General features: G+C 43.3%; 1 protein-coding gene across 1 annotated transcript in view; it reads right to left on the reverse strand.

Annotated features, from left to right (window-relative positions):
* The window catches only part of adgrv1 (adhesion G protein-coupled receptor V1), a 103,421-nt gene that overhangs the window by 51,144 nt on the left and 33,198 nt on the right, over positions 1-19,079 (reverse strand). The window contains exons 28-73 of the mRNA XM_047328956.1: positions 18,258-18,397; positions 17,797-18,162; positions 17,454-17,697; positions 17,127-17,342; positions 16,814-17,029; positions 16,474-16,718; positions 16,177-16,358; positions 15,599-16,097; positions 15,162-15,471; positions 14,723-14,932; positions 14,216-14,346; positions 13,948-14,047; positions 13,638-13,817; positions 13,334-13,497; positions 12,973-13,060; positions 11,860-11,938; positions 11,634-11,772; positions 11,179-11,320; positions 10,090-10,355; positions 9,777-9,952; positions 9,513-9,640; positions 9,201-9,382; positions 8,875-9,021; positions 8,684-8,764; positions 8,263-8,527; positions 7,527-7,649; positions 7,181-7,403; positions 6,851-7,055; positions 6,554-6,700; positions 6,168-6,423; positions 5,523-5,725; positions 4,670-4,846; positions 4,271-4,453; positions 3,991-4,170; positions 3,571-3,735; positions 3,276-3,396; positions 3,068-3,191; positions 2,837-2,975; positions 2,481-2,666; positions 2,093-2,328; positions 1,815-1,963; positions 1,431-1,629; positions 948-1,167; positions 611-850; positions 359-508; positions 25-245 (exon numbers count right to left, since the gene is read on the reverse strand). Of these exons, the coding sequence (XP_047184912.1) occupies positions 25-245; positions 359-508; positions 611-850; positions 948-1,167; positions 1,431-1,629; positions 1,815-1,963; positions 2,093-2,328; positions 2,481-2,666; positions 2,837-2,975; positions 3,068-3,191; positions 3,276-3,396; positions 3,571-3,735; positions 3,991-4,170; positions 4,271-4,453; positions 4,670-4,846; positions 5,523-5,725; positions 6,168-6,423; positions 6,554-6,700; positions 6,851-7,055; positions 7,181-7,403; positions 7,527-7,649; positions 8,263-8,527; positions 8,684-8,764; positions 8,875-9,021; positions 9,201-9,382; positions 9,513-9,640; positions 9,777-9,952; positions 10,090-10,355; positions 11,179-11,320; positions 11,634-11,772; positions 11,860-11,938; positions 12,973-13,060; positions 13,334-13,497; positions 13,638-13,817; positions 13,948-14,047; positions 14,216-14,346; positions 14,723-14,932; positions 15,162-15,471; positions 15,599-16,097; positions 16,177-16,358; positions 16,474-16,718; positions 16,814-17,029; positions 17,127-17,342; positions 17,454-17,697; positions 17,797-18,162; positions 18,258-18,397 (8,743 nt within the window). The remainder of the gene's footprint in view (positions 1-24; positions 246-358; positions 509-610; positions 851-947; positions 1,168-1,430; positions 1,630-1,814; positions 1,964-2,092; positions 2,329-2,480; positions 2,667-2,836; positions 2,976-3,067; positions 3,192-3,275; positions 3,397-3,570; positions 3,736-3,990; positions 4,171-4,270; positions 4,454-4,669; positions 4,847-5,522; positions 5,726-6,167; positions 6,424-6,553; positions 6,701-6,850; positions 7,056-7,180; positions 7,404-7,526; positions 7,650-8,262; positions 8,528-8,683; positions 8,765-8,874; positions 9,022-9,200; positions 9,383-9,512; positions 9,641-9,776; positions 9,953-10,089; positions 10,356-11,178; positions 11,321-11,633; positions 11,773-11,859; positions 11,939-12,972; positions 13,061-13,333; positions 13,498-13,637; positions 13,818-13,947; positions 14,048-14,215; positions 14,347-14,722; positions 14,933-15,161; positions 15,472-15,598; positions 16,098-16,176; positions 16,359-16,473; positions 16,719-16,813; positions 17,030-17,126; positions 17,343-17,453; positions 17,698-17,796; positions 18,163-18,257; positions 18,398-19,079) is intronic.

Here is a 19,079-nt window from a genome sequence, read left to right on the forward strand (position 1 = left end):
TTATTCTATATCACAATGACACACCTGATGTGGGTTCTGATGAGGTTTGGGTTGGCCTCCAGAGTAGCACCACCCTCCACAGCTGTGAGTCGGACAGTGTAAAGCTCCTCCAGCTCTGGCACTGTGTCAGGCATCAGGCTGAGGACAATCTCGCCCTCCCGCTGGCCTTCTAGAATCATCACTGAACCAGCTGACGCGTGAAAGTCTCCAGCTATATCTGAGTCGCTCTGTATCTGCCAATGCACCTGAAGTGAAAGTATGGCTGTGTTTACAGGTTAACAGTGGCCACAAAGAAATAACGGCAGCTAGATTGAGCACTGATACTGGATTCGAATGATGTATTTGGATGTCAACTTACCGTGATGTTACCCATGACACCCTCTCTGCGTATAACTAACAGGGAAATGTTGAATGGGCCCTCGGCTTCTGTGGATTCATTGTAGACATGTTCTCGGAGAGCGTCCGGGGTGAACTGGACTATGCCGTTTGGGTCACCAAACTTCTCTATCTGGGAGACAAAACACATTAGCACGGTAGGGTGAGTAGGGTCCTGAGACTCGCATCCCATTAGACCATGTTGGCTAGTTTAACAGTCTTGTACCAGATGTACCTTTAGTGTTATGGAACCAGCCTGAGGATCAACATCCATCTCTCCAGACAGAATGCTGAGCTCTATAATAAATGTCTCTTCCACCTCCACCTCTCCGTGCGGGAGAATCCGCAGGTCGATGGTGCGTGTGCCTTCCTCTCCATCCGTGAAGAAGAAGGAGCCACTCACAGGCTCTCTAATGTCTGTATTGGACGGGGGAAGGACCTCTCTGCTGTTGGGGCCACGGATGATCCAAGCAACCTGTGAAAACGTCCAACAGATTTGAATTAGTTGACATCAGTGAAGAAAAGCAAAAGAAAAAGCACAACTTGAGTGCAGAAGATATTGCTCCTCGTACCGTTGCATTGCCCACTAGGCCTCCCGCTCTCTCCAAAACAAGATTGAGTTTTAGAGTGGAGTTCGGGTTGACCACAGTGATTAGGCTCTCGTTGAGGAAACGGACCAACCCACTTGGAGAGTCACTCTTCGTGATGGTTACCCTGGCAACACGCTGAGATCCTAAAACTGCTCCTCCTGTCGCTTCAATCAGTAGGACCTCAAATACCTCTGCATTTTCACTGGAAGAGATACTTCCAGATGAGTTAAGTTGGAAATCAAATAACATCTTCACCCATTATAGTCTTGAATTAAATTTAAATGTGTGACCTGCTGAGTTTTTCATGATTTATTCGTTACATTTTGAGTGCTTAATGTCTCTCTGAGGTAAGACGCATGAATGTAGCTAGCAGAGAAAATATATATATGTATGCTAACTATAAAAAGCGTTTTAGGGTTTATGCTAAACATTCATTATATTTTCATTATTAATTTCTCCTCTCACCTGTCAAGGTCATCTATAATCGTGACATTAATATAGCTGGTGTTCTGGCCATGAACGAACATCACTGAGCCATTGTGCAGGATGTAGTCGAGGCCAGGGGTTGCACTCGAGCCTCTAGAAATGAACTGAGCTGAGACCAGTCCATATGAGCCCACTCCTCTCACCACCGGAATCAACAAACTCCCAACATCCTCCTCAACTGAAAGAAAGATAGAGGAGACCAGCGAATTGACATGTAGTAAGTAATCGCATAATATCTTCTCTGTATCAAGCGGCTTACCCCATATTTTGCATGACAGTTTAGATCTATTTGTGCGTTTGCCTCACTTCAACATTTTACATTTGACAAGATAGAATTAACATCGTCTGTGTTTTGAGTCTTACCGGTAACACTGACGTAGTCCTGCCTGAACTCCAGGACACCCTCAGCGTTGTCATTCTTTAGTATTACCACAGCGAGAGAGGAGTAGTTGCCTATAGCTGGAGGTTGGTCCAGCTGGAGACCTGATTCTCTCACTGTGTAGTCCACAGCACTGAGCACCAGAGGGAGACACAAAATAAAACATCACTGACAAGCCACCTGTGCCAGTCACATCAGCATGGTATTTTCACTTGACCATGGCTGAGCATGGTATATATTACTAATGACTTAGTTACTTTACCTGCCATTGACTACCTCCACTACAGTGATGTTGATGAAGAACACCTCGGGCCCCTCTGGAAGACTGTCGTCCTCTATATGCAGTGTGACTTGCTGTGAGGTCTGGCCAGGGGTAAAGAGAAGTCGTCCTGAAGCTGGAGCAAAATCCTCTCCACTGACTGCAGTGTCACCCAAGGTCCCATAGGTCACCCATACACTGCCTAGACTACCTGAGGAGCGATTAACTGTCACATTCACCTGAGGAAAAGAAAAGGAAATAATATACATTAGCTGTATGTTAGGTTTGTGTCTTCTTTATATTTGGTGACTGTACACAACATAATTTGTCAATACTTCTACTCCATCATATAGAAGATCTACATTGGTCTATCTCATTCTCGGGACCTCACCATTCCCTCCTGCTCTGTTGCCTTGAGCTGGCCCTCGGTGAAGGAGAAAAGGCCGTAGGGGTTGTCGCTGGCAGCCATAATAACCCTGGCATGCCTGGCTATGGGACTTATTTCGAGTCCTGAGGTTGCGGAGGTCAGCGTAAGCTGGTACTCACGACGCACTTCAGGAAGTTCATCATCCAGTGCCTGAAATCACACAACAGATACGACGGGGACAATTTCATGGAAAGCACACAAAAATTCATCATTGTGATGCAATTTGGTCTGTGAGCATTCTTAAGTGCACAGATACAGGCAATGCTTTGATTTAAGTCCATCTAATTTTAAAGAATTCTACTATCTACATTAATCAGTACCTTCAGAACAATGGTGGCAACAGACTGTCTGTCTCTCATCGTCACAGTGCCAGAAATCGATTCAAACTCAGAAACAGCAGCTGGAGTTATATTCCAGTACACCTGGACCTCTCCGAACAGCCCTGGTCCCCGCACGAGGCTGGGGAACACACACAAACACACAAAGTGATGCTCTCCTTACAGTATTTTTCTTGATTAAAGGAAGCCAACATGAAGTTTACTGCATCTCACCTGACCACAGCACTGCCATTGTAGTCTGCCTGAGGTTCTCCAATGAGGATGTTCCTGGACGACTCTGCTATTCCAATGATCCCGAGGGCAGCCTTGTCTGCCCTGATAGTGATGGTGACCATGTCTGCAGAAAGGAAGACAGATGATTATTGTGCATTTCTTCAATCAAATAATCCACTGTCTATTCAACTTCATCATGAATGCTAACCATTTAAGGGGTCGATGACAGCACCACCCCCAGCAGGAAACAGCCGGATGGTGAAATGCTCATCTCCTTCCAGTACAGTGTCACTCAGGGCTCTAATCACAAATGTCTTCATAGACTCAGTCTGTAAAGTATAAAAGATATTGCAGGCTTCATCAAGAAACTTGTACAGTGCAGTACATAAAGATGAATTATCAAAGATTGAGTGTAGCTTGACATCACTAATACATTCTGGCTAAATCATGAAATTAATAACAGTATCTGGTGGGACAGCAACACCATCCTTTCCATGCTTTACCTCAGTGAAGAAGAGAGTTCCGTTGGAAGGTGAGAGGTCATCTGAAGCCTGATCTTCCAGCTGCCACACCAGTGTCACCGTCCCCTCACCTCCCGCACTCCGCAGCACTGCTAGTGTTGCCACAGCAGCTGGGTCATCCATAAACTCTGGCTCACTGACAGTAACCTTAGAGGGGGTGAAGTTACATGATAAGTTCAGACAAAGTGATGTCTCATGCACATCTGGACAGGTGTGTAGGGAAATGTGGGGAAACCATGGACCTTCGTCAGTCATGTGATAGTGTGCCTCCAACAAATTCAGTTCTCTTTTACACAACATTGAAACAGTAAAAATCACTGTATCCTTCCCTTGTATCATGTGTTGTTCTAACTACGTAGAAAAACATTGTTATGATAATAGTCATGATCCTTTCAGACTCACCTCCAATTCCTGAAATCCAAATTGTCCGAGAGGCGAGTCGTTGGCTGGAATACTGATAGTTACTGAGGTCACTTCTCCGAGTCGAGCACCACCAATCACACGCAGCAAATTCACTCTGAAGGTCTCCATAGTCTCTACTCGTTCATCGTCCAAGATTGTGATGGCAACTCTGGCTTTGCTCTAAAAGTGAGTACGAGGAAACAGAGGCTCACGCGGGGCAAACACTGAGCAATGACCTTTGGACAGCTTCATTTCAAATCAGGAAAATTAATCCATTTACCTGTCCATCTTGAAAGGTGATGTTTCCAGATGAGGGGCTGAAATCATTGTGATCAGCTGTGACTGGCTGGGCGTCCCAGTAGATGACCAGTCGTCCAGTTGTGCCAGCGAGTCGCACCACTGACAGATAGAGAACGTTGTCTGGTGGTGGTATCTCATATGCCAACACACTTCCAGGAATATCCTGGAAAAGATATTTGGAAGCACAAATGAGAACTTTGTTACTTTTGTAACTAAGTGCTACATAAATAAAACTTTACTTACTTTTGAATTGCAAAAGAATATCAGTATGAAGATCTATTAGCTACACTATATATTTTAAATTTAGCATCAGTTGAGAAGCTGCATCTCTATCATGTTCATGTCCAAGTCACAGTCAAGGAGAAGACCCGGTGTTCACCTCAGACACATTGAACAGCAGAATCCCACGAGGGTCGTCATTCTCCTGAATGGTGACCTCCGCTAACTCCATACCGAGCCTCTTCACACTCGGCTGCCCTGCTCCCACTGACCCTCCGACAAGCTCCACACTGGTAATATTCACCAGGAAACTCTCTGCCAGCTCTGGAATGTCATCCTTAAAAAACACATATGTACATGAACACTAAATAATAAAAAAACATGCATGTGTGTGTGTGAACAAATGCATTCTGTCTATCTTACAAAAACATTCAAAATATTACATAAGCTTTGTCGGTAAATTAAGTAGGTGCTTATGACCACACTTATTGTTAATGTGAAGACAGCAGTAGTCTTAAATAATAAAACTGTACAAGATTAAAAAATACTCATGTTAATACGACGTTTAAATGTCACCACAGGTTAACAAATGTAACTGGGAAGGTTAAAAAAGAATAAAGGAAGAAGCGTAACAGAATCGATAGTTTATTGTAGGTTAATGGTTCATATCTGTATGAAGGGAAGAAGAAACAAGGAGGGAAAGCACCCACAAGGAATTCAATCTGCATAACCAGTCGGCATGGACATGAATTTAGGAGGTGTAAGATGAAGGACAGGAAGACTACAATTGTGCCTGGGATGATCAAAAACTCTATTGGAGATTGATTTTTTGGTTCAATTTAAGTTTGTACGGTCCCGGTCTTTTGACTATACTTTCTTAGTTTTACATAATTTAGAGGACAAATGAACACTCATGTTGTTAGAACCTAAAAATTAAGTCCTATTGCTAATATATTCTTCTTTAATCAAGTAGATTAAATAAGCGTGTCCATTACCAAACAGTCCATCCTTACCGGTAGGATTGTGACAGTGACAAGGGCCACAGTAGCACCATGTATCATGATGATGGTGTCGTCTTTGGAGGTGTAATCCTTTCCTGCTGTGGCTTGGTTGGATGGGGGCTGGTACAATGCCGGCCGAGTCTGGTAACGGATTTCCACCTCACCGGAAGACCCCTGCTCCCTTACTATGGATAGGGTCACATTGACTGGAGTTCCTGTGGGTTGGGAGAAATGGGACGTAACACAATCAAATGTAACAAAAAAACACAAAAAACACATGTAGGAAAGTAAGAGAGTATTTGAAGCAAATGCGTGGATATGTGACTCTGCTTATCTCATTTCTCTGACACTTTGGGCCACACTCCAATACACAGATTAACACATATGCTAAATTCTTCACATCCTGGAAATCCTGGCAAATCTCCTTTACAGTAAATCTCAATGGGTTATTACTGGAATGGCTCCTAAAGCATCCAAAAAATGGTATTTGGTAATTAAAAAAGAAACAGAAAAACAGAAGCTGAAATTAGGTGATTTTGAATGGGTTAAAAATGATGTAACTAAAACAAATTATAGTAACGTAGGCCCCAAATCACTGATACCCAGTCAAAACAACATTCACTGACTTCATTGATCTCCTTTCACAGGAATTCTTACTCTGTGGTTCTTGTGTAAGTGTAAACTGGGAGTCCAGATGCCATCCAATCACCCCATAGGGAGAGCCATTTGGCAGGATGGTGAGTAGAGCTTGTGCCCGCTGCTTGTCAATGACTGCAGCCTGTCGTAGGTCCTGCAGCCCCACAGTGGTGACATCCATGAGGGTGATTGTGACACTCTCCCTCAGCTCTGGGACACCATCTGCTATTACAGCCAGTGAGATGATGGCCACTGACTGGTCCTCTGAGTATGTCACCTATGATGGAAAACGAAATTTTGAATAGACTCCTCAAATGTGATTATTTTGGTAAGCATTTCATTTTCAAAGATGTCATTAATGCATAGTTTAATGTCTCAAGTAAGATCAGAGGTTAAGGTTTACTCACCACTCCTGAAGTGGGGTAAATATCTGCCAGACTACCACTTGCAGCCCAGTGAACAGTCAATCTGCCAAAAGTCCCTCTTCTCCTCTCAACACTGAGAGAAATTTGATTATTTTGCTCCAACTCCTCGACCTCCATTGACAAAGAATTCTGCATAGAGTAGATTAAAAACAAAATATTTCTATAATCAAATAACTTGTGGTAATTCCTTAAATAACAACAACAATAGCTGTAACATGATGAATGCTTAACATAATGGACAGTGCAAATGTGCCAATATCAAAATGCTCATCTGCTTACCTGAGCAAAGCCGATGACTCCATGTGCATCATCATTGGTTGGGATGATTATAGTCACCTGGCCACCAAATCCAATCTCAGCCCCTCCCTTCGGATTCTTCAGGCCGACCTGGAAATACTCCTGCACCTCAGGGATGTCATCATCTATGATGTTCACTGCTATCTCTAGCTCGCTGTCACCTGGTGCAAAGTGCAACTCCCCAAAACTGGATGAGAGGAAATAGAGACAAACACGACCTGCATTATTTAACCACCACTGTTCCTTACATCTCCTTGGCAGCATTTACTCTCAGAGAAACCGTCTGTGATATATAGTAATTATTCAGGGTACCTGGGTATGAAATCAGACTGATTGGAGACAGGAGTGAATTCATAAACAGTGGAGCTATTTTCCTCAGTGGAAGCCAACAGGGTCTTGGTGGTGTTGAGGGATGGGACCATGAGGGAGGTAAAGCTAATGGCTGGAGGGGCCGTCAGGATCAGGGCAAACAGGTTAATATCAGACCTCCAGGAGTAGAGTGATGAGCCATTTCTTCCAGCCAGCAGAGCATAAGCTATGAGGAAGAAAATATTTCATTGATTAACATTATGTCTAGTCATCTGATTTGAATAGTAAGGCAGAAAAAAAACAACTGGATAAAATGATCAACAAAGCAGTCTGTGACATGTATTCTTACTGATCCCAGAAGGAGAAGTAAAGGGGTGAATAGATGTGAGGCCTGGGTGAGGAATAGACTGATGGAGCTGTGGCGAGGGCTGGCCCGACCTCCACTGTAGCACCTCGCAGGATGCAGAGAGACCTGCAGAAAGACATGGGCACATGATTTTACACACTGATTTAAGTTCTTTACAGCCTGTTTATCTTAAGTAAGGACTGGTCTAACTGACACACCCAAGACTGACAAATTACAACCTCCGAGTCCGTCTGTGGCTCTGCTCTGCTCCGCGCTGAGGCCTTTCCCGTAAAAACCCACAACAGGTCTTAACCAAGAAAACTCACCACAGGCTTTTGCAGGCTCGGAGAGATTATGTCTCATCAAAAACACACCGAGCATGATATAAATATATAATCTGCTCTACATTGTGAATTTTCTCATTTTTAATTAGACAACACAACAAGGCTGCTTCGTCTGTAACAGACGCACAGTTTATACGTGCCTGAAATATTTCAATTTCGCTAAACAACATTTGACGACAGCACAATCCTCTTATCCTAACTTGGACTAAGTGCAATTGACTCTCTCGTTGCAGGCCATTTTTAAATATGTAATCTCTGCAGCTTTCTTTTACTTTTGAATTTACCAACACATTTACTTTACACATCAGTGCACTTAGACGTTACTAATGTAAATGTGAAAAATAAAAATAACCTTATTCATCAATGTTATACGACATCAGACCAAAAAAGGCTACCTTCAATAGCAACCAACAGGAGCGTGTCCTCTGCTCTTGTGTTGATTGTCTCCACCCGACTGGCTCTGCCGATGAGAGGCAGAGGCTTTGGATTCTGAAATCTTCCACTGGTCCATCGAAGCAGGAGACAAATGACAGTCGCGTTGTCTGTGCACACCACCAGATAGGGAACAGCTTCACGAGTGAACGGAGTCACACTGAGGATGTCCTGTTCAAAATCCAGGGTCTGGAGGAGGGCGAAGGAGCCACCACTCCATACAAAAATCTGAAGCATTAAACAGAGGAATAAAACATGAGTTCAGTCATATAACTTAAGTCATGAAATTCCTCCCAAAGAGTATTTGCCTCTTTTTTTAAAAATGATCTTGACATAAATTAAATTAATTAAAGATCTTCTAAACAGTGGAACAATCTGCCTCACCTGGCTTGACACTATTAGATAATCTCTGCCGTCAGTTGAAAAGTGCTTCACATCCAAAGCTTCGACGCCCAAAGTTTGTTCCTAAAGAAATCAGATTCCCTCAAATTATGTGAAAATAATAAAACAGAAAGTGTTAAATTAATATACAAAACATGGTAGTAATGTTCTACCATGATTGGTTTTGTACTTACCAGTGTGATATTGAGGTCCTTCTGCAGTCTGAAGATGCTGAGGTTGGCTGCAGGGGAGAAGGGAGGGCCACTGTGTGTAATACCTATGTAGGTAGAACCATTCGTTGCAAACCCAACACAAGAGTTTGGGTCCTGAATCCTAAAATACTGAAACGACAAAAGACAGAGATATTTTTATATAATTTACTGTGAATTGACTTTTTGTTGGGGCTCACTGCTAATACAGTTCTTACTGGATTATACTCTAAAGTATTATTATTTAGCATTATTTTTTTGCTGCAGGGGCACCATGTGCAGGTTAAGGGGCAATGTAGTTGTTGCCCTACCTCTAATTGCACGAATACTCCCTGCCAACGATAAAGCGTGGCCAAGGTGTGGGAGGATCCAACAACGGGCCTCTTATCCAGCCTCATAGCCAGGAAAGATAGCTCGTCAGGAAGGAAGCACCAAGCAGAGGTGGGGCTGTCCCGAAAGCTCTGGTACACACCCATCACTGGAAGGTGACCCCCTAGAAGAAAAAAGGGGGGAACAATTCCTAATTGCATTGCTTATTGGAATGAAATTGGAATTAAAGTCAGCACAACAGAAAAAAGGCCATTATGAGCATCAATAAGGTTGAATTATAACATGTATCTCACCAGAGGCAATAGCTGTGTCAGCCTGCGTCTCCCATTCCACACTGACAGCTGACTCCAGACCATTACTCCGAGACACGGTGAGGAAGACTGTTCTGCCACCTTCATCAGCGACCACATCTGTGTTAGTTCTGTACAGAAAATACAACACTAATGAGACTACATAAACATGGAATTGAGTGTGTTTGTGAGTGCCCTTGTGCATTTGTACACATTTCCATAGCTAGAAAAGTGTTTCAGATCCTTCTGGTGCAGCTGGATTGAGACCTGTTGAGTGTAGGTCCGATGCGGAACAAGCCAGAAGGTGCCATGTTCTCTAGGACAGTGATGGCAGTTTGAAGTTGGTCACCCAGGCGTGCACCTCCCGTTGGGTTGGACAGGGTGATGGTAAAGGTTTCATTCGCTTCAGGCTCAGCATCCAGTACTGCCCAGATCTCCAGCATCTGAAACAAAGCAGATGAGACTAAACAACTTCTGATCAATCAAAACATATGCGCTGTTTCAAACACAAAAAAAACACTTAAATATCAGTATACTAAAGTAATACTGACTACTATCATAAACATAATTTTTTCCTTACCTTAAATCTGACTCCATCCTCCAGTACCACAAACCCTTGTGCTGGCATCAAGTCGCCCTCTGCCAGGCTGCCGTTGGCATCGGTGATGGTAAACTGAACAGTTACGGGGCCAAATGTGCCTTCCTCCGGATTCCGAACCACGTACAGGGTGGCCACACTCTCACTCAGCCCCAATACAGACGTGGGTTCTCTCAATGAGGGATGCTCGCTACTGTTAAAGGAAATTACACCATGTCCATCATCACTGGCCAGGATGGTTACGGTTGCTACGTGAAAACAGAAAGATGTGATTTAGGAAAATAACGTCATAGTTATGTGTGTACAGTAAAAGTCGATAAGAATAAATCAGCTGTTAATTCTTACAGATTTTGACTATCATTTCTTCATCATATAATAATTATAATAATAAGAGTGCTAAGACTATGGGCACCATACTAAAAATCTCTCTACCAACATATTTCACCGTTTTCAGTTATTATGGTGTTTCAGTGCCTTTACTAAAATAAAGTGGTAAGTGTAATACCCAAATGTGTATCTTTGTGTATTATGCCCCATGTCTTGTTCAATTGAAAATAATGCAAGTTAGGTAAGCAATATTACACAACAAGGTATCCTTCTCTGAGTGGAGACTTCACTGAGTATGTTGCTTTCATATACCAGGTCACCTTGTTCTGTACCATTATTCATTCTTTATACTGTACCATTTCTGGTGTAAAATAAACTTACTTGCAGTTACATTTTTATCATGCCCTTTTATATAGGACACAAAGGCAACTGTTCAGTGGAACAGTTTTTGAGGTGTCCAAATATAGGATTTTTAAAATCCTGGAAATCCCATTAAACATGTCAGACAAGTAAAAAAAGTAATTTCTACGACCACGGTAAAAGACCTCTTTTATCTCTCGTGTTGTTAATTTACTCCTAACCCTCTTAACCCAAATCTCCACAAAGTCTTAACTATGAATTGCACATTTTGTATTGTACATTTTAACTGAATGTGGTTAAGGAGCTTATGTTCTACTGTCTTATGCTGTTTGACTCAGAAATTCCAGAAACTCTATTGTATTATATTCTGCCGCTGTGTCCAACCTGTGGTATTGACGCCCAGCTCCAGTCCAGGGGAAGGCTCAGACAAAATGAGCTGGAATCTCTCAGCTCCCTCTGGAATGTCGTCATCGATGATCTGCACCTCTACAAACTTGTGCCTTTCGCCATTAACAAAATGGAGTGTCTGGGTAGAGAGAGGGGTTTTCGGTGTTAAGACTTGATGCTGCCATGTGTCTGAGAAGATCATTCCTGTCATGGTTTAGCGAGAGGGACTACGTCCAGGACAGCTGGACTTGATTTAGATTCTTGGAAGACCTTTTGGCTCAACCTTTTGAAGGAGAGGTGAAATGTCTTCTATCTAAAGCAAATCTAAAGCAAACCCAGCAGATCTTGACTTCCTTTTGGATTGCCATGCTACAAAGATTATTATACGATTGACATTTAAGAATGTGTGTGTGTGGGTCAGTGATATTGTGTTTAATGAATTCAATACTGACCATTTCACTGGCATTGTAGTCCAGTCCCTGTTGAGCTTCCAGATTCTGAGCATAGAAGAAAAGAGAGACATTTCCATACGTGCCCTTGTTCCTGTAGGCCACGAGAGTCAGTGACCTGATTGTTTCATTCACTTCAAACCTGGAAAGGAGAACATATTTGGGTAAGAAATGGAAGTGGAGCACGTGCAGATTAAATATGAAATTTGTGTTCTATGTTTTTTCTCACATGGTGTTTGTCCATTCAATGACTCCTCGAATTCCATCATTAGCCGCGATGCTGACCTCTGCCACCAAACCTTGGGTGTCTGGGTAAAGGATGACATACAAAGAGGAAACATATGATGATGACATTCAGATCGTCAGTTGTTTCATATAACTGTAGTAAAACGTTTACTACCAGAGTCAGAGATGACCTCAGCACTATGTGCAAGCACCGACAGCAAGCTGTGCACAAGGAAACTGTAGAGGATCTAATTTCCGTCTTGGTACATTTGAGCTGAGGTTTATAGCTAAGAAACGTCTCTTCTAAGTGGCTTGAGAAGCTGAGCGGCCAAGTGTTTTGGGTGGACTGATTTATGACCCCGTGAACAGTCTACTCCCATTGACTCTATGGCCAAGACACTGGGAGGCCAGCTCCGGGTTTAGTTTGGCTTCCGTTCTCCTCACCACACAGTGCTACTCTGATCCCATCAAATCCCCAGGCTTCCTCAATCATGGAAAGCATCAATATCACCATCCAAGCCACATAATGACTGCTGCCAAAAGGGCCGCCGTGTGTTTACCGTGTGTCTCCAGGCAGAAGGCCGCTTGTATTCTGGGAGCCTTCAAGTGCTGCTCTGGCTGTCGTATTCTGTCCACTCATCCCTTTCTAAAGTTACTCATTCATAAATTTGAGAGGGGTTTGGATTGTGCAAAAGCTGCAGCAGTAACTAACAAGCTCTTTCATGTTCCTTGCACGTCTTGCTCTTGCAATTTGACTGTCAACTACAATGTTTGATGTATCATACAGGCATTGTGTACATCAAACTGCATAAACTGATATTTTATGCAAAAATTGTCAACATATGGATGTGTCTTTTTACCTGGCAATGTGCAATACACAACCTCTACTCGGCAACCAAAGCAAATGGTGAGAAATATTTGGAAGAAAAGAAAGAAAGTGATTTCATAAAATGACATAAAATATCGAAATCATCAGAAATAACAGGACAAACAGAAGGAAAGAATGATGGAATCCAACTCCGAAATGTACTTTGACACAACTATCCATGCAGGCCAGAGGTAATTTCAGTAAAGACTGTAGTACAAAACAGCCCTCAGCTACTAATTTGCTCCATACCTAGCTGGGGAACAGTAGCAAGGGTCGTGATGAGTACTGCTGATGTTATGTTGACCAGGAAGAACTCTTGCAACTCTGGAATGTCATCCTAATAAAAAAAAAGAGGAGAAATTAAAAGCTTTAATGAAGTAGTGCTTGCATCAGACAGAGAATAAGAGAATATATTGACAGAGATCAAAATATCAGTTTTGGCATCTTGTTGAAACATGTTATCATTGCAACTGCAAAATTATGCTGGTGAACATCCTAGCAACCAGAAAAAAGGGGAAAAATATATATAAAATAGAAGAACCTATTTTCTAAGGTATCACGTTTGATGGACGGACAAATGAAAGAGACAGAAAAGAGCCACATCATTAACCTCCAGTATGGTGACAGGGATGGCAACAGAAGTCTGCCCATCCTGAAGGATCACAGATCCAGTACCAGAGACGAAGTCTTGTCCCGGATCAGCGAGAGCACCCTCTACCTGGGACAGGTCTTGTAGAGAACCTCTTATAACCTCATAGGTGATATTCACAGCTCCTGTGCACAACATTCAGGTACAATAAAGGATTTCAGTGTATATATGCTTAATAACTTCATTAAAAAAAGTGTAGCGTAGATCTTAACAAAAAACAAAAGAATTAATTAAATTAAGTAATGATTTAAGTGGTCATACTGACCTGAGGCTCCAAACTCTCTATTGACATAGATGTTTATAGTACGGTCCCGTTCCTCTGTGGTCACCCTAAGCGATGACGGGGCAATGGTCAGCAGCCCGTAGGGCTCATCGCTGGTGTCCACACTGAGCACTGCCTCACTGCCTTGAACATCCAGGGCAGCGTGGCCTGTCACCACAACACCTGTGTGGAGGTCAGGAGAACGTTAATCTATGTAAAAATTCTGACAGGGTTATTTATTTATTTAAGATATTTTTGGTATCTTGGATTTAACACCGGACAACCGAAAAGATACTATGGGCAGATGCATTACCAAAAGTTTGTATGTTGTACAAAGTAACTTTGTATTCATCTTTGTCCTCTGGTGTGGCATCATCAAGGAGTTGCAAGACTATGGTGTCATTTAGTTCTCTCTGTAGGAAACCAACACAAAAGTATTGCTGGGGATATCAGATTCTCTAAGGCCTGTGGTGTATACCTTCAAGAAGAATAACAATAACAACACACTGACCCGAAGTTGGAATTGTTTAATCATGATCCCAAAATCAACTGTTCGCTGGTCTCCATCTATGAGTATTTACCTCAGTGAAGAACAGTGTCCCTGAGGTTGTGGAGAAGGTCCGGTGCACAAGGGGCCCCGTTACAGTCCAGTCCACAGTGACGTTACCCAGACCTGGAGCCGTTCTCAACACTAATAAGGACAGCCTCTCACCTGTAATATGAAATATGTTACAGTCAGCCTTGGGGCATAATGTAGTGTAATGTTGTTAAAATATAGGTTTGAAAAGAATGATACATTTATGGACTTATAATGTGAACTGCCTCACTTAAACTGTAGATGCCAGTAGAGATATTGCAACATCTCCAAGTGTGTGGATTCTACTCAAGCAGACTTCAACCACTGATGCATGCATAGTTTCAAGATAATGACATAACAACTGCATACAGCTTTTACTATGAGTGCATTCCCTTGTGTTTGCCGTTTCTATTCACAGGGACATTGGAAGGGGTTTGAAATGTAAAGTATGGGATGCTTTTATTAAAATAAATGACAAACACACACAAATCCTCAAAAAATAGCTACCCACCCTCTCTGGCGATCGCAGAACGTGAAGTTGGATGGAATCCGACTAATCCAGCAACATTATCGTTAGCCAGTATCACTATGGTTACAGTGTCAGAGCTGGGCAGGATCCGGCTTCCTCCCTCCGCATTAACTAGACCAATCATGAGGCTCTCGTTGTCCTCTGGCTCAATATCTTCTCTGATTACTATCTCTATCGTCTTCTTCAGCTCACCTGTAGGCAGAGAGGATATACACCAATATTGGCAACACGCAAGTGCTCTTTTGATTCGCCCCACTGTTAGATAAGTGAAAGTAAACACCTTTAAATCTCATGTGAAGATGACCAATGATTTTGTCCCAAACATTGCATTCTGCAAAGATGTTGGTTTTTACATCCTTCTTGATAAAAAATGATACCCCTGAGCTACATATTATTACCAATGAGTGAATGTTCCACATACCATCAAAGACCAGAGTCCCTCCAGTTCCAGTGAAGTCAGCATCTGGTGTGGCCTGTCCCCCAACAAACCTCCACTCCACCGTGACAGTGCCCAGATTCCCGCCTCTTCTCTCTATGACCAGGGGCACCACAACCGTAGGCTCTTCCCGGACCTCCACATATAGCCCCTCATTAGTGGCATTAGGACTGAGGCTGTATATCAAAAATACGCCAAACGCGTCTCCATTCATCGCTATCGTCACCAAAGCCTTGTCAGTCTGGCCAATCGAGGGCAGATTCTTCTGTGCCACAGTCAGATTCATCAGCTCCACCTTCAAACAATACATGGTAAAAGGTATTATTTGTTATGCAGTTCAACTCAAACTCAGCTGACAGCTGCATGCAGAACAAAGTAAACCACCAATAACACAGGCTAATATATGTATGACTGGGTTTTACCTTCAAGATCTGTATGGAGAAGCTCTCATCCATTTCAGGGAATTTATCAGTCAGGATTGGGACTGTGAGGTTGGCGACCTGTGAGCCGTCTTCCATGAAGGCACTTTGAGCTGTGACAGGGGTGTAATCACTCCCTGCCACCGCCTGGGCACTGAACAGGACGGCAGCTGCAGTGACGTTTTTTAAGTAGGTCATAACGTTTGACTGTGAGGTGAGCTGTTCGGACCCTGAAGTCACCCACGTGCAGGAAGGTAAAGCCACCCTTGTCATCAGGGAGAAGGCCTGGCAGGCGCGCTCTCTCAGACACGCAGCAGCACATGCAGCCAGGGGATCTCTTTGACCGGTGACATTAACGGTCCTAATGGGCGCAGCGGATGGAACGCCTGGTTTTGGGAGGTTGTAGTACAACAGCAGGTTTTGGCTGTCAGCCAGAGCCAAGCCAACAATATCGATCTCAGAGGTGCTGTACAGGATCTCCAAGCGACCAAAGTTCCCGCCTCTGAAATAAATGCAATGGGGATGTTAGTTTGAGTAGGTGCAAGGACATTTTTTTCAATAAAACCAATAATTAAATGTACCTTCTGTAAACAGTAACATTGGCTCTAAAAACTCCCTCCAATGGCTCCTGGATGCGATAAACGGACTGCCCAAAGTAGACTGTCCCATACGGGTTGTCATTGGCTGGCACTATTATGTTAACAGATGTATCCGCTCCAAGGTTTCCTCCATTACTCGCACCAGTTAGCTCCACCCTAATTATCTATAAAAGACAGACAGAGTGTACCGGTAGTTAACTTTGCACCTAAAATTATGTAACATATAATGGTAATGATTTTAAATAATTCACAATGGCATTTTCACTGTCAGCTTTTTACCTCAGTGATTTCAGGTACATCATCAGCTAAAATCTCAACTTGGAGCATCTTCATGGTTTCTCCAGGAGCAAATCTCACGTCTCCTGATGTAGGTCTGATGTCCCCCACAGCTAGTTTACCATTGACAGTGGCCTGCCATTGGACTACCACTGTGCCAATGGTTCCAGCATTACGCACTATTGGCAACGTGACCTCAATGGAGTTGGATCCTGGTTCCTCTATGGTAACTGGAATGGCCTGGAAGACTAGGTTGAATAAAATCAAAAAGAACAACTCACTTAAACATGAGAAACAGGTCAGCATTTGATGAAAATATTGAAACTTGATGATGTCTACTAACCAAAGGCACCAAAAGGGTCATCAGAAGGCAGTATGGTGATGATGGCACGTGTGAGCTCCCCCAGGAGAGCGCCTCCAGTGGTCTGGTTCATCAGCTCGATGAGAAAAGTCTCCGCCAGCTCAGGGACCATATCGTTGATGACATAGACGGGTACAGATTTACTGGACTCCCCTTCTAAGAGGACAACATCACTGGAGGCTACGCTGTAGTCTTCACCTGTTGGATTACACACATGCACGTTTATATTGACATGGCCGGCCTGCTAACACACAAATCATAGAGAGAAATATTTGCGACTATGACCAACACTTACTGACTCTGGCGGTCAAAGGCACTGCTCTGAACTTGACAGACACATCAGCAAAAATCCCCCCTACACGTGTGACATTTATTATGGGCCCAACATAGTCCTCAGCTACACTGACAGCAGAGGCCGACAGCTGGAGGATTCCATAAGCATCGTCGCTGGCCTCTACTATCACCTGGGCTACAGTGTCAGTCTTCGGGCCCAGAGAAGGAGAAGTAGAAACTGGAGGAAACAGTAAAGGGATATTTCATCAGTTTAGTCTAGTGTGGTTTAAGTACCATGATATATATTTTTTTTTCAGGTAAAATTTCAGTGGGAGTGTCGATGTCTTACTGAGCCTCTCCTGCTCTCCTTTGAGGAGCTGAACACTGATCAACTTCACAAACACCGCCTCATCTCTTTCTGGATCCTCATCATCCAACACTCGGAGGGTGATGTTTGCTTCACTCTGATTGGCAGAGAAAACAACAGAATCCTGGAGGGGAACAAAATCCCGCCCTTCAGTGGCTCGGCCCACCCCAGGTATCCTGTAAGGTTCCGGATCTGCCTCATTCAGTGTCGTATAGGTGACTAGCACCTAGACAAAAAGAAAAAAAAAATGTTTATTCATGCCATTATAAGTGGCTTTAATTTGTCCTATCAAAGACGTTTCTAAGTCTTTTCCTGCAGGACATACCTGACCCATCAGGCCTCTTTGCCGCAGGATCGCGAGGGACACAGTTGAGTCAGATTCAGCAAGTCGGACAGACCTTGTTACGTTAGCGAATACAAAAACACCATAAGGATCGTCGCTGGCGAGCACGTTCAGATTAGCAGAAGTCTGGACACCCAGGCGACCATGGGAGATGTTAACTAAGGCGACGGTGAAACTCTTGTCCAACTCAGGGATTTCATCCTGAGCCACGTTGATGATAATGTTCTCTGACGTCTGACCAACACCAAAGGTGATGTTCCCAAACCGGCTGAGGAGCTCCTCCTCAGAGCTGGGATCCGCCTCCCAGTACACAGTTACATTTGAGAGGTCGCCAAAGGACCGATCCACCTGGGAGAAACCAAAAGAAAACAGCACTTTGGGGAACAATGCTTGCAAAAACAAAGATCAATGTCCCTGAGCCTCACTGGGGATTTCACACTGACCTGCAGGACTACAGAGCTGCGTCCATCTTCAGGTTCTGTCCCATTGACAGACAGCGATTCAGGACTGAACTGAAAAACCCCATGGGCATCATCTGAGGCAGCGATGGTCACTGTGATGCGGGACGCAACTCCCAAGCTGGCTAAAAACAAGATGCCAGATATGACCCTGTGTTACTTTTTAGTGATATACGGTTTATTAAGTATTTTTCATTTTTAGTTTGAAAATCACAATGGTTAAAGGAGAAGTAATGAAAATGTGGTAATCATTATTTGATCATTCAAGCCAGTGATTGTGGTAGAAATATCTCAATAACAACAATAATAATAATAAAAGATGTCTTATCACAAATTAAAGTAATGTTATGGCAAAAAGGCATCAGACTGATGCGTTTGGCCTGGAAATGGCAGCAAATGGCAGCTTCATTATTTAAGAATAAGTGACAGCAGCACAAACGTTTTGTAAAACACTTCTCCGTCTGGTCTCTGAAACTTCCTGTCAACCACTTACCCCTACTGCTTGAGAGAGGCTATTTGCTTTTCCCACACTACTCCCCTTGGGTACTTTTCACAGGGGTCACGATACAATGTAAATACCACACACAATCAAAACCACATGCATGCACACCCACACAGCTCCAGGTGTGTGCTTGTTCACATGCACTACAGACAGAGCGGAACAGGTAACTGATCAAGTGTTCATGATCATTTTGTGTGTATTATATCTCTACAATCTGAATTAGATCAACTGTCCAATTCACTGAATAATTTCACTAAGACTTGTTTCAGAGGAGAGCATTTCAGCTTTTATGGGGAAAATCTTGT

Source organism: Scophthalmus maximus, chromosome 19, assembly GCF_022379125.1.
Source record: "Scophthalmus maximus strain ysfricsl-2021 chromosome 19, ASM2237912v1, whole genome shotgun sequence".
Taxonomy (NCBI): domain Eukaryota; kingdom Metazoa; phylum Chordata; class Actinopteri; order Pleuronectiformes; family Scophthalmidae; genus Scophthalmus; species Scophthalmus maximus.